General features: G+C 63.3%; 1 protein-coding gene across 1 annotated transcript in view; it reads right to left on the bottom strand.

Annotated features, from left to right (window-relative positions):
- LOC149676411 (uncharacterized) overlaps nucleotides 1–13,248 on the bottom strand; it is a 65,719-nt gene that overhangs the window by 37,804 nt on the left and 14,667 nt on the right. The window contains exons 13-14 of the mRNA XM_089838724.1: nucleotides 12,391–12,498; nucleotides 9,899–10,536 (exon numbers count right to left, since the gene is read on the bottom strand). Of these exons, the coding sequence (XP_089694850.1) occupies nucleotides 9,899–10,536; nucleotides 12,391–12,498 (746 nt within the window). The remainder of the gene's footprint in view (nucleotides 1–9,898; nucleotides 10,537–12,390; nucleotides 12,499–13,248) is intronic.

The following is a 13,248-nucleotide window of genomic DNA, read 5'->3' on the forward strand; positions in this document are numbered from 1 at the left end:
GGAGAAGAGGGTGCTGGCGATACGGTAGCAAACGGAATGGGCGTTGGCGATCCGGTGGCAGGCGAAATGGGCGTTGGCGATCCGGTGGCAGATGAAGAGGGTGCTGGCGATCCGGTGGCAGGAGAAGAGGGTGTTGGCGATCCGGTGGCAGGCGAAGAGGGTGTTGGCGATCCGGTGGCAGGACAAGAAGGTGTTGCCGATCCGGTGGCAGTAGCAGAGGGTGTCGCCGATCCGGTGGCAGGAGAAGAGGGTGTTGGCGATCTGGTGGCAGGAGAAGAGGGTGTTGGCGATCCGGTGGCAGGCGAAGTGGGTGTTGGCGATCATTTGGCAGGCGAAATGGGCGTTGGCGATCCGGTGAAAGGCAAATGAGTATTGGCGATCCGGTGGCAGGCGAAATGGGTGTTGGCGGTCCGGTGGCAGGCGAAATGGGTGTTGGCGATCCGGTGGCAAGCGAAATGGGCGTTGGCGATCCGGTGGCAGGCGAAATGGGCGTTGGCGATCCGGTGGCAGGCGAAATGGGCGTTGGCGATCCGGTGGCAGGCGAAATGGGCGTTGGCGATCCGGTGGCAGGCGAAATGGGTGTTGGCGATCCGGTGGCAGGAGAAGAGGGTGCTGGCGATCCGGTAGCAGGCGAAATGGGCGTTGGCGATCCGGTGGCAGGCGAAATGGGCGTTGGCGATCCGGTGGCAGGAGAAGAGGGCGCTGGCGATACGGTAGCAAACGAAATGGGCGTTGGCGATCCGGTGGCAGGCGAAATGGGTGTTGGCGGTCCGGTGGCAGGCCAAATGGGTGTTGGCGATCCGGCGGCAGGCCAAATGGGTGTTGGCGATCCGGTGGCAGGCGAAATGGGTGTTGGCGATCCGGTGGCAGGCGAAATGGGCGTTGGCGATCCGGTGGCAGGCGAAATGGGCGTTGGCGATCCGGTGGCAGGCGAAATGGGCGTTGGCGATCCGGTTGCAGGCGAAATGGGTGTTGGCGATCCGGTGGCAGGAGAAGAGGGTGCTGGCGATACGGTAGCAGGCGAAATGGGCGTTGGCAATCCGGTGGCAGGCGAAATGGGCGTTGGCGATCCGGTGGCAGATGAAGAGGGTGCTGGCGATCCGGTGGCAGGAGAAGAGGATGTTGGCGATCCGTTGGCAGGACAAGAAGGTGTTGCCGATCCGGTGGCAGGAGAAGAGGGTGTCGCCGATCCGGTGGCAGGCGAAATGGGTGTTGGCGATCCGGTGGCAGGCGAAATGGGTGTTGGCGATCCGGTGGCAGGAGAAGAGGGTGCTGGCGATCCGGAAGCAGGCGAAATGGGCGTTGGCGATCCGGTGGCAGGCGAAATGGGCGTTGGCGATCCGGTGGCAGGAGAAGAGGGTGCTGGCGATACGGTAGCAAACGGAATGGGCGTTGGCGATCCGGTGGCAGGCGAAATGGGCGTTGGCGATCCGGTGGCAGATGAAGAGGGTGCTGGCGATCCGGTGGCAGGAGAAGAGGGTGTTGGCGATCCGGTGGCAGGCGAAGAGAGTGTTGGCGATCCGGTGGCAGGACAAGAAGGTGTTGCCGATCCGGTGGCAGTAGCAGAGGGTGTCGCCGATCCGGTGGCAGGAGAAGAGGGTGTTGGCGATCTGGTGGCAGGAGAAGAGGGTGTTGGCGATCCGGTGGCAGGCGAAGTGGGTGTTGGCGATCATTTGGCAGGCGAAATGGGCGTTGGCGATCCGGTGAAAGGCAAATGAGTATTGGCGATCCGGTGGCAGGCGAAATGGGTGTTGGCGGTCCGGTGGCAGGCGAAATGGGTGTTGGCGATCCGGTGGCAAGCGAAATGGGCGTTGGCGATCCGGTGGCAGGCGAAATGGGCGTTGGCGATCCGGTGGCAGGCGAAATGGGCGTTGGCGATCCGGTGGCAGGCGAAATGGGCGTTGGCGATCCGGTGGCAGGCGAAATGGGTGTTGGCGATCCGGTGGCAGGAGAAGAGGGTGCTGGCGATCCGGTAGCAGGCGAAATGGGCGTTGGCGATCCGGTGGCAGGCGAAATGGGCGTTGGCGATCCGGTGGCAGGAGAAGAGGGCGCTGGCGATACGGTAGCAAACGAAATGGGCGTTGGCGATCCGGTGGCAGGCGAAATGGGTGTTGGCGGTCCGGTGGCAGGCCAAATGGGTGTTGGCGATCCGGCGGCAGGCCAAATGGGTGTTGGCGATCCGGTGGCAAGCGAAATGGGCGTTGGCGATCCGGTGGCAGGCGAAATGGGCGTTGGCGATCCGGTGGCAGGCGAAATGGGCGTTGGCGATCCGGTGGCAGGCGAAATGGGCGTTGGCGATCCGGTGGCAGGCGAAATGGGTGTTGGCGATCCGGTGGCAGGAGAAGAGGGTGCTGGCGATCCGGTAGCAGGCGAAATGGGCGTTGGCGATCCGGTGGCAGGCGAAATGGGCGTTGGCGATCCGGTGGCAGGAGAAGAGGGCGCTGGCGATACGGTAGCAAACGAAATGGGCGTTGGCGATCCGGTGGCAGGCGAAATGGGTGTTGGCGGTCCGGTGGCAGGCCAAATGGGTGTTGGCGATCCGGCGGCAGGCCAAATGGGTGTTGGCGATCCGGTGGCAGGCGAAATGGGTGTTGGCGATCCGGTGGCAGGCGAAATGGGCGTTGGCGATCCGGTGGCAGGCGAAATGGGCGTTGGCGATCCGGTGGCAGGCGAAATGGGCGTTGGCGATCCGGTTGCAGGCGAAATGGGTGTTGGCGATCCGGTGGCAGGAGAAGAGGGTGCTGGCGATACGGTAGCAGGCGAAATGGGCGTTGGCAATCCGGTGGCAGGCGAAATGGGCGTTGGCGATCCGGTGGCAGATGAAGAGGGTGCTGGCGATCCGGTGGCAGGAGAAGAGGATGTTGGCGATCCGGTGGCAGGACAAGAAGGTGTTGCCGATCCGGTGGCAGGAGAAGAGGGTGTCGCCGATCCGGTGGCAGGCGAAATGGGTGTTGGCGATCCGGTGGCAGGCGAAATGGGTGTTGGCGATCCGGTGGCAGGAGAAGAGGGTGCTGGCGATCCGGAAGCAGGCGAAATGGGCGTTGGCGATCCGGTGGCAGGCGAAATGGGCGTTGGCGATCCGGTGGCAGGAGAAGAGGGTGCTGGCGATACGGTAGCAAACGGAATGGGCGTTGGCGATCCGGTGGCAGGCGAAATGGGCGTTGGCGATCCGGTGGCAGATGAAGAGGGTGCTGGCGATCCGGTGGCAGGAGAAGAGGGTGTTGGCGATCCGGTGGCAGGCGAAGAGGGTGTTGGCGATCCGGTGGCAGGACAAGAAGGTGTTGCCGATCCGGTGGCAGTAGCAGAGGGTGTCGCCGATCCGGTGGCAGGAGAAGAGGGTGTTGGCGATCTGGTGGCAGGAGAAGAGGGTGTTGGCGATCCGGTGGCAGGCGAAGTGGGTGTTGGCGATCATTTGGCAGGCGAAATGGGCGTTGGCGATCCGGTGAAAGGCAAATGAGTATTGGCGATCCGGTGGCAGGCGAAATGGGTGTTGGCGGTCCGGTGGCAGGAGAAGAGGGTGTTGGCGATCCGGTGGCAGGCGAAGTGGGTGTTGGCGATCCGGTGGCAGGCGAAATGGGCGTTGGCGATCCGGTGGCAGGCGAAATGGGCGTTGGCGATCCGGTGGCAGGCGAAATGGGCGTTGGCGATCCGGTGGCAGGCGAAATGGGTGTTGGCGATCCGGTGGCAGGAGAAGAGGGTGCTGGCGATCCGGAAGCAGGCGAAATGGGCGTTGGCGATCCGGTGGCAGGCGAAATGGGCGTTGGCGATCCGGTGGCAGGAGAAGAGGGTGCTGGCGATACGGTAGCAAACGAAATGGGCGTTGGCGATCCGGTGGCAGGCGAAATGGGTGTTGGCGGTCCGGTGGCAGGCCAAATGGGTGTTGGCGATCCGGCGGCAGGCCAAATGGGTGTTGGCGATCCGGTGGCAGGCGAAATGGGTGTTGGCGATCCGGTGGCAAGCGAAATGGGCGTTGGCGATCCGGTGGCAGGCGAAATGGGCGTTGGCGATCCGGTGGCAGGCGAAATGGGCGTTGGCGATCCGGTGGCAGGCGAAATGGGTGTTGGCGATCCGGTGGCAGGAGAAGAGGGTGCTGGCGATACGGTAGCAGGCGAAATGGGCGTTGGCAATCCGGTGGCAGGCGAAATGGGCGTTGGCGATCCGGTGGCAGATGAAGAGGGTGCTGGCGATCCGGTGGCAGGAGAAGAGGATGTTGGCGATCCGGTTGCAGGAGAAGAGGGTGTTGGCGATCCGGTGGCAGGCGAAGAGGTTGTTGGCGATCCGGTGGCAGGAGAAGAGGGTGTCGCCGATCCGGTGTCAGGAGAAGAGGGTGTAGGCGATTCGGTGGTAGTAGAAAAGGGTGTCGCCGATCCGGTGGCAGTAGAAGAGGGTGTCGCCGATCCGGTGGCAGGAGAAGAGGGTGTTGGCGATCCGGTGGCAGGAGAAGAGGGTGTTGGCGATCCGGTGGCAGGCGAAGTGGGTGTTGGCGATCCTGTGGCAGGCGAAATGGGCGTTGGCGATCCGGTGGCAGAAGAAATGGGCGTTGGCGATCCGGTGGCAGAAGAAATGGGCGTTGGCGATCCGGTGGCAGGAGAAGAGGATGTTGGCGATCCGGTGGCAGGAGAAGAGGGTGTTGGCGATCCGGTGGCAGACGAAGAGGGTGTTGGCGATCCGGTGGCAGGACAAGAAGGTGTTGCCGATCCGGTGGCAGGAGAAGAGGGTGTTGGCGATTCGGTGGCAGGAGAAGAGGGTGAAGGCGATTCGGTGGTAGGAGAAAAGGGTGTCGCCGATCCGGTGGCAGTAGAAGAGGGTGTCGCCGATCCGGTGGCAGGAGAAGAGGGTGTTGGCGATCCGGTGGCAGGAGAAGAGGGTGTTGGCGATCCGGTGGCAGGCGAAGTGGGTGTTGGCGATCCGGTGGCAGGCGAAATGGGCGTTGGCGATCCGGTGGCAGGCGAAATGGGCGTTGGCGATCCGGTGGCAGGCGAAATGGGCGTTGGCGATCCGGTGGCAGGCGAAATGGGTGTTGGCGATCCGGTGGCAGGAGAAGAGGGTGCTGGCGATCCGGTAGCAGGCGAAATGGGCGTTGGCGATCCGGTGGCAGGCGAAATGGGCGTTGGCGATCCGGTGGCAGGAGAAGAGGGTGCTGGCGATACGGTAGCAAACGGAATGGGCGTTGGCGATCCGGTGGCAGGCGAAATGGGCGTTGGCGATCCGGTGGCAGATGAAGAGGGTGCTGGCGATCCGGTGGCAGGAGAAGAGGATGTTGGCGATCCGGTGGCAGGAGAAGAGGGTGTTGGCGATCCGGTGGCAGGCGAAGAGGGTGTTGGCGATCCGGTGGCAGGACAAGAAGGTGTTGCCGATCCGGTGGCAGTAGCAGAGGGTGTCGCCGATCCGGTGGCAGGAGAAGAGGGTGTTGGCGATCTGGTGGCAGGAGAAGAGGGTGTTGGCGATCCGGTGGCAGGCGAAGTGGGTGTTGGCGATCATTTGGCAGGCGAAATGGGCGTTGGCGATCCGGTGAAAGGCAAATGAGTATTGGCGATCCGGTGGCAGGCGAAATGGGTGTTGGCGGTCCGGTGGCAGGCGAAATGGGTGTTGGCGATCCGGTGGCAAGCGAAATGGGCGTTGGCGATCCGGTGGCAGGCGAAATGGGCGTTGGCGATCCGGTGGCAGGCGAAATGGGCGTTGGCGATCCGGTGGCAGGCGAAATGGGCGTTGGCGATCCGGTGGCAGGCGAAATGGGTGTTGGCGATCCGGTGGCAGGAGAAGAGGGTGCTGGCGATCCGGTAGCAGGCGAAATGGGCGTTGGCGATCCGGTGGCAGGCGAAATGGGCGTTGGCGATCCGGTGGCAGGAGAAGAGGGCGCTGGCGATACGGTAGCAAACGAAATGGGCGTTGGCGATCCGGTGGCAGGCGAAATGGGTGTTGGCGGTCCGGTGGCAGGCCAAATGGGTGTTGGCGATCCGGCGGCAGGCCAAATGGGTGTTGGCGATCCGGTGGCAGGCGAAATGGGTGTTGGCGATCCGGTGGCAGGCGAAATGGGCGTTGGCGATCCGGTGGCAGGCGAAATGGGCGTTGGCGATCCGGTGGCAGGCGAAATGGGCGTTGGCGATCCGGTGGCAGGCGAAATGGGTGTTGGCGATCCGGTGGCAGGAGAAGAGGGTGCTGGCGATACGGTAGCAGGCGAAATGGGCGTTGGCAATCCGGTGGCAGGCGAAATGGGCGTTGGCGATCCGGTGGCAGATGAAGAGGGTGCTGGCGATCCGGTGGCAGGAGAAGAGGATGTTGGCGATCCGGTGGCAGGACAAGAAGGTGTTGCCGATCCGGTGGCAGGAGAAGAGGGTGTCGCCGATCCGGTGGCAGGAGAAGAGGGTGTTGGCGATTCGGTGGCAGGAGAAGAGGGTGTAGGCGATTCGGTGGTAGTAGAAAAGGGTGTCGCCGATCCGGTGGCAGTAGAAGAGGGTGTCGCCGATCCGGTGGCAGGAGAAGAGGGTGTTGGCGATCCGGTGGCAGGCGAAGTGGATGTTGGCGGTCCGGTGGCAGGCGAAATGGGTGTTGGCGATCCGGTGGCAAGCGAAATGGGCGTTGGCGATCCGGTGGCAGGCGAAATGGGCGTTGGCGATCCGGTGGCAGGCGAAATGGGCGTTGGCGATCCGGTGGCAGGCGAAATGGGCGTTGGCGATCCGGTGGCAGGCGAAATGGGTGTTGGCGATCCGGTGGCAGGAGAAGAGGGTGCTGGCGATCCGGTAGCAGGCGAAATGGGCGTTGGCGATCCGGTGGCAGGCCAAATGGGCGTTGGCGATCCGGTGGCAGGAGAAGAGGGTGCTGGCGATACGGTAGCAAACGAAATGGGCGTTGGCGATCCGGTGGCAGGCGAAATGGGTGTTAACGGTCCGGTGGCAGGCCAAATGGGTGTTGGCGATCCGGCGGCAGGCCAAATGGGTGTTGGCGATCCGGTGGCAGGCGAAATGGGTGTTGGCGATCCGGTGGCAGGCGAAATGGGCGTTGGCGATCCGGTGGCAGGCGAAATGGGCGTTGGCGATCCGGTGGCAGGCGAAATGGGCGTTGGCGATCCGGTGGCAGGCGAAATGGGTGTTGGCGATCCGGTGGCAGGAGAAGAGGGTGCTGGCGATACGGTAGCAGGCGAAATGGGCGTTGGCAATCCGGTGGCAGGCGAAATGGGCGTTGGCGATCCGGTGGCAGATGAAGAGGGTGCTGGCGATCCGGTGGCAGGAGAAGAGGATGTTGGCGATCCGGTTGCAGGAGAAGAGGGTGTTGGCGATCCGGTGGCAGGCGAAGAGGTTGTTGGCGATCCGGTGGCAGGAGAAGAGGGTGTCGCCGATCCGGTGGCAGGAGAAGAGGGTGTTGGCGATTCGGTGGCAGGAGAAGAGGGTGTAGGCGATTCGGTGGTAGTAGAAAAGGGTGTTTCCGATCCGGTGGTAGTAGAAAAGGGTGTCGCCGATCCGGTGGCAGTAGAAGAGGGTGTCGCCGATCCGGTGGCAGGAGAAGAGGGTGTTGGCGATCCGGTGGCAGGAGCAGAGGGTGTTGGCGATCCGGTGGCAGGCGAAGTGGGTGTTGGCGATCCTGTGGCAGGCGAAATGGGCGTTGGCGATCCGGTGGCAGAAGAAATGGGCGTTGGCGATCCGGTGGCAGATGAAGAGGGTGCTGGCGATCCGGTGGCAGGAGAAGAGGATGTTGGCGATCCGGTGGCAGGAGAAGAGGGTGTTGGCGATCCGGTGGCAGGCGAAGAGGGTGTTGGCGATCCGGTGGCAGGACAAGAAGGTGTTGCCGATCCGGTGGCAGGAGAAGAGGGTGTTGGCGATTCGGTGGCAGGAGAAGAGGGTGAAGGCGATTCGGTGGTAGGAGAAAAGGGTGTCGCCGATCCGGTGGCAGTAGAAGAGGGTGTCGCCGATCCGGTGGCAGGAGAAGAGGGTGTTGGCGATCCGGTGGCAGGAGAAGAGGGTGTTGGCGATCCGGTGGCAGGCGAAGTGGGTGTTGGCGATCCTGTCGCAGGCGAAATGGGTGTTGGCGATCCGGTGGCAGGCGAAATGGGCGTTGGCGATCCGGTGGCAGGCGAAATGGGCGTTGGCGATCCGGTGGCAGGCGAAATGGGCGTTGGCGATCCGGTGGCAGGCGAAATGGGTGTTGGCGATCCGGTGGCAGGAGAAGAGGGTGCTGGCGATACGGTAGCAGGCGAAATGGGCGTTGGCAATCCGGTGGCAGGCGAAATGGGCGTTGGCGATCCGGTGGCAGATGAAGAGGGTGCTGGCGATCCGGTGGCAGGAGAAGAGGATGTTGGCGATCCGGTTGCAGGAGAAGAGGGTGTTGGCGATCCGGTGGCAGGCGAAGAGGTTGTTGGCGATCCGGTGGCAGGCGAAGAGGTTGTTGGCGATCCGGTGGCAGGACAAGAAGGTGTTGCCGATCCGGTGGCAGGAGAAGAGGGTGTCGCCGATCCGGTGGCAGGAGAAGAGGGTGTTGGCGATTCGGTGGCAGGAGAAGAGGGTGTAGGCGATTCGGTGGTAGTAGAAAAGGGTGTCGCCGATCCGGTGGCAGTAGAAGAGGGTGTCGCCGATCCGGTGGCAGGAGAAGAGGGTGTTGGCGATCCGGTGGCAGGAGCAGAGGGTGTTGGCGATCCGGTGGCAGGCGAAGTGGGTGTTGGCGATCCTGTGGCAGGCGAAATGGGCGTTGGCGATCCGGTGGCAGAAGAAATGGGCGTTGGCGATCTGGTGGCAGATGAAGAGGGTGCTGGCGATCCGGTGGCAGGAGAAGAGGATGTTGGCGATCCGGTGGCAGGCGAAGAGGGTGTTGGCGATTCGGTGGCAGGAGAAGAGGGTGTTGCCGATCCGGTGGCAGGAGAAAAGGGTGTCGCCGATCCGGTGGCAGTAGAAGAGGGTGTCGCCGATCCGGTGGCAGGAGAAGAGGGTGTTGGCGATCCGGTGGCAGGCGAAGTGGATGTTGGCGGTCCGGTGGCAGGCGAAATGGGTGTTGGCGATCCGGTGGCAGGAGAAGAGGGTGTTGGCGATCCGGTGGCAGGCGAAATGGGCGTTGGCGATCCGGTGGCAGGCGAAATGGGCGTTGGCGATCCGGTGGCAGGCGAAATGGGCGTTGGCGATCCGGTGGCAGGCGAAATGGGTGTTGGCGATCCGGTGGCAGGAGAAGAGGGTGCTGGCGATCCGGTAGCAGGCGAAATGGGCGTTAACGGTCCGGTGGCAGGCGAAATGGGCGTTGGCGATCCGGTGGCAGGAGAAGAGGGTGCTGGCGATACGGTAGCAAACGAAATGGGCGTTGGCGATCCGGTGGCAGGCGAAATGGGTGTTGGCGGTCCGGTGGCAGGCCAAATGGGTGTTGGCGATCCGGCGGCAGGCCAAATGGGTGTTGGCGATCCGGTGGCAGGCGAAATGGGTGTTGGCGATCCGGTGGCAGGACAAGAAGGTGTTGCCGATACGGTGGCAGGAGAAGAGGGTGTCGCCGATCCGGTGGCAGGAGAAGAGGGTGTTGGCGATTCGGTGTCAGGAGAAGAGGGTGAAGGCGATTCGGTGGTAGGAGAAAAGGGTGTCGCCGATCCGGTGGCAGTAGAAGAGGGTGTCGCCGATCCGGTGGCAGGAGAAGAGGGTGTTGGCGATCCGGTGGCAGGAGAAGAGGGTGTTGGCGATCCGGTGGCAGGCGAAGTGGGTGTTGGCGATCCTGTGGCAGGCGAAATGGGCGTTGGCGATCCGGTGGCAGGCGAAATGGGCGTTGGCGATCCTGTGGCAGGCGAAATGGGCGTTGGCGATCCGGTGAAAGGCAAATGAGTATTGGCGATCCGGTGGCAGGCGAAATGGGTGTTGGCGGTCCGGTGGCAGGCGAAATGGGTGTTGGCGATCCGGTGGCAGGCGAAATGGGTGTTGGCGATCCGGTGGCAGGCGAAATGGGCGTTGGCGATCCGGTGGCAGGCGAAATGGGCGTTGGCGATCCGGTGGCAGATGAAGAGGGTGCTGACGATCCGGTGGCAGGAGAAGAGGATGTTGACGATCCGGTGGCAGGAGAAGAGGGTGTTGGCGATCCGGTGGCAGGCGAAGTGGTTGTTGGCGATCCGGTGGCAGGACAAGAAGGTGTTGCCGATCCGGTGGCAGGAGAAGAGGGTGTCGCCGATCCGGTGGCAGGAGAAGAGGGTGTTGGCGATCCGGTGGCAGGAGAAGAGGGTGTTGGCGATCCGGTGGCAGGCGAAGTGGGCGTTGGCGATCCGGTGGCAGGCGAAATGGGCGTTGGCGATCCGGTGGCAGATGAAGATGGTGCTGGCGATCCTGTGGCAGGAGAAGAGGATGTTGGCGATCCGGTGGCAGGCGAAGAGGGTGTTGGCGATCCGGTGGCAGGACAAGAAGGTGTTGCCGATCCGGTGGCAGGAGAAGAGGGTGTCGCCGATCCGGTGGCAGGAGAAGAGGGTGTTGGCGATTCGGTGGCAGGAGAAGAGGGTGAAGGCGATTCGGTGGTAGGAGAAAAGGGTGTCGCCGATCCGGTGGCAGTAGAAGAGGGTGACGCCGATCCGGTGGCAGGAGAAGAGGGTGTTGGCGATCCGGTGGCAGGCGAAGTGGGCGTTGGCGATCCGGTGGCAGGCGAAATGGGCGTTGGCGATCCGGTGGCAGATGAAGATGGTGCTGGCGATCCGGTGGCAGGAGAAGAGGATGTTGGCGATCCGGTTGCAGGAGAAGAGGGTGTTGGCGATCCGGTGGCAGGCGAAGAGGTTGTTGGCGATCCGGTGGCAGGAGAAGAGGGTGTCGCCGATCCGGTGGCAGGCGAAGTGGGTGTTGGCGATCCTGTGGCAGGCGAAATGGGCGTTGGCGATCCGGTGGCAGGCGAAATGGGCGTTGGCGATCCGGTGGCAGGCGAAATGGGTGTTGGCGATCCGGTGGCAGGAGAAGAGGGTGCTGGCGATCCGGTAGCAGGCGAAATGGGCGTTGGCAATCCGGTGGCAGGCGAAATGGGCGTTGGCGATCCGGTGGCAGATGAAGAGGGTGCTGGCGATCCGGTGGCAGGAGAAGAGGATGTTGGCGATCCGGTGGCAGGAGAAGAGGGTGTTGGCGATCCGGTGGCAGGCGAAGTGGTTGTTGGCGATCCGGTGGCAGGACAAGAAGGTGTTGCCGATCCGGTGGCAGGAGAAGAGGGTGTCGCCGATCCGGTGGCAGGAGAAGAGGGTGTTGGCGATCCGGTGGCAGGAGAAGAGGGTGTTGGCGATCCGGTGGCAGGCGAAGTGGGCGTTGGCGATCCGGTGGCAGGCGAAATGGGCGTTGGCGATCCGGTGGCAGATGAAGATGGTGCTGGCGATCCGGTGGCAGGAGAAGAGGATGTTGGCGATCCGGTTGCAGGAGAAGAGGGTGTTGGCGATCCGGTGGCAGGCGAAGAGGTTGTTGGCGATCCGGTGGCAGGAGAAGAGGGTGTCGCCGATCCGGTGGCAGGAGAAGAGGGTGTTGGCGATTCGGTGGCAGGAGAAGAGGGTGTAGGCGATTCGGTGGTAGTAGAAAAGGGTGTTTCCGATCCGGTGGTAGTAGAAAAGGGTGTCGCCGATCCGGTGGCAGTAGAAGAGGGTGTCGCCGATCCGGTGGCAGGAGAAGAGGGTGTTGGCGATCCGGTGGCAGGAGCAGAGGGTGTTGGCGATCCGGTGGCAGGCGAAGTGGGTGTTGGCGATCCTGTGGCAGGCGAAATGGGCGTTGGCGATCCGGTGGCAGAAGAAATGGGCGTTGGCGATCCGGTGGCAGATGAAGAGGGTGCTGGCGATCCGGTGGCAGGAGAAGAGGGTGTTGGCGATCCGGTGGCAGGCGAAGAGGGTGTTGGCGATCCGGTGGCAGGACAAGAAGGTGTTGCCGATCCGGTGGCAGGAGAAGAGGGTGTTGGCGATTCGGTGGCAGGAGAAGAGGGTGAAGGCGATTCGGTGGTAGGAGAAAAGGGTGTCGCCGATCCGGTGGCAGTAGAAGAGGGTGTCGCCGATCCGGTGGCAGGAGAAGAGGGTGTTGGCGATCCGGTGGCAGGAGAAGAGGGTGTTGGCGATCCGGTGGCAGGCGAAGTGGGTGTTGGCGATCCTGTCGCAGGCGAAATGGGTGTTGGCGATCCGGTGGCAGGCGAAATGGGCGTTGGCGATCCGGTGGCAGGCGAAATGGGCGTTGGCGATCCGGTGGCAGGCGAAATGGGCGTTGGCGATCCGGTGGCAGGCGAAATGGGTGTTGGCGATCCGGTGGCAGGAGAAGAGGGTGCTGGCGATACGGTAGCAGGCGAAATGGGCGTTGGCAATCCGGTGGCAGGCGAAATGGGCGTTGGCGATCCGGTGGCAGATGAAGAGGGTGCTGGCGATCCGGTGGCAGGAGAAGAGGATGTTGGCGATCCGGTGGCAGGCGAAGAGGTTGTTGGCGATCCGGTGGCAGGCGAAGAGGTTGTTGGCGATCCGGTGGCAGGACAAGAAGGTGTTGCCGATCCGGTGGCAGGAGAAGAGGGTGTCGCCGATCCGGTGGCAGGAGAAGAGGGTGTTGGCGATTCGGTGGCAGGAGAAGAGGGTGTAGGCGATTCGGTGGTAGTAGAAAAGGGTGTCGCCGATCCGGTGGCAGTAGAAGAGGGTGTCGCCGATCCGGTGGCAGGAGAAGAGGGTGTTGGCGATCCGGTGGCAGGAGCAGAGGGTGTTGGCGATCCGGTGGCAGGCGAAGTGGGTGTTGGCGATCCTGTGGCAGGCGAAATGGGCGTTGGCGATCCGGTGGCAGAAGAAATGGGCGTTGGCGATCTGGTGGCAGATGAAGAGGGTGCTGGCGATCCGGTGGCAGGAGAAGAGGATGTTGGCGATCCGGTGGCAGGCGAAGAGGGTGTTGGCGATTCGGTGGCAGGAGAAGAGGGTGTTGCCGATCCGGTGGCAGGAGAAGAGGGTGTTGGCGATCCGGTGGCAGGCGAAGTGGATGTTGGCGGTCCGGTGGCAGGCGAAATGGGTGTTGGCGATCCGGTGGCAGGAGAAGAGGGTGTTGGCGATCCGGTGGCAGGCGAAATGGGCGTTGGCGATCCGGTGGCAGGCGAAATGGGCGTTGGCGATCCGGTGGCAGGCGAAATGGGCGTTGGCGATCCGGTGGCAGGCGAAATGGGTGTTGGCGATCCGGTGGCAGGAGAAGAGGGTGCTGGCGATCCGGTAGCAGGCGAAATGGGCGTTAACGGTCCGGTGGCAGGCGAAATGGGCGTTGGCGATCCGGTGGCAGGAGAAGAGGGTGCTGGCGATACGGTAGCAAACGAAATGGGCGTTGGCGATCC

Source organism: Phalangium opilio, unplaced genomic scaffold, assembly GCF_054372755.1.
Source record: "Phalangium opilio isolate 3A_F unplaced genomic scaffold, DU_Popi_V2 ptg000046l_1, whole genome shotgun sequence".
NCBI lineage: Eukaryota > Metazoa > Arthropoda > Arachnida > Opiliones > Phalangiidae > Phalangium > Phalangium opilio.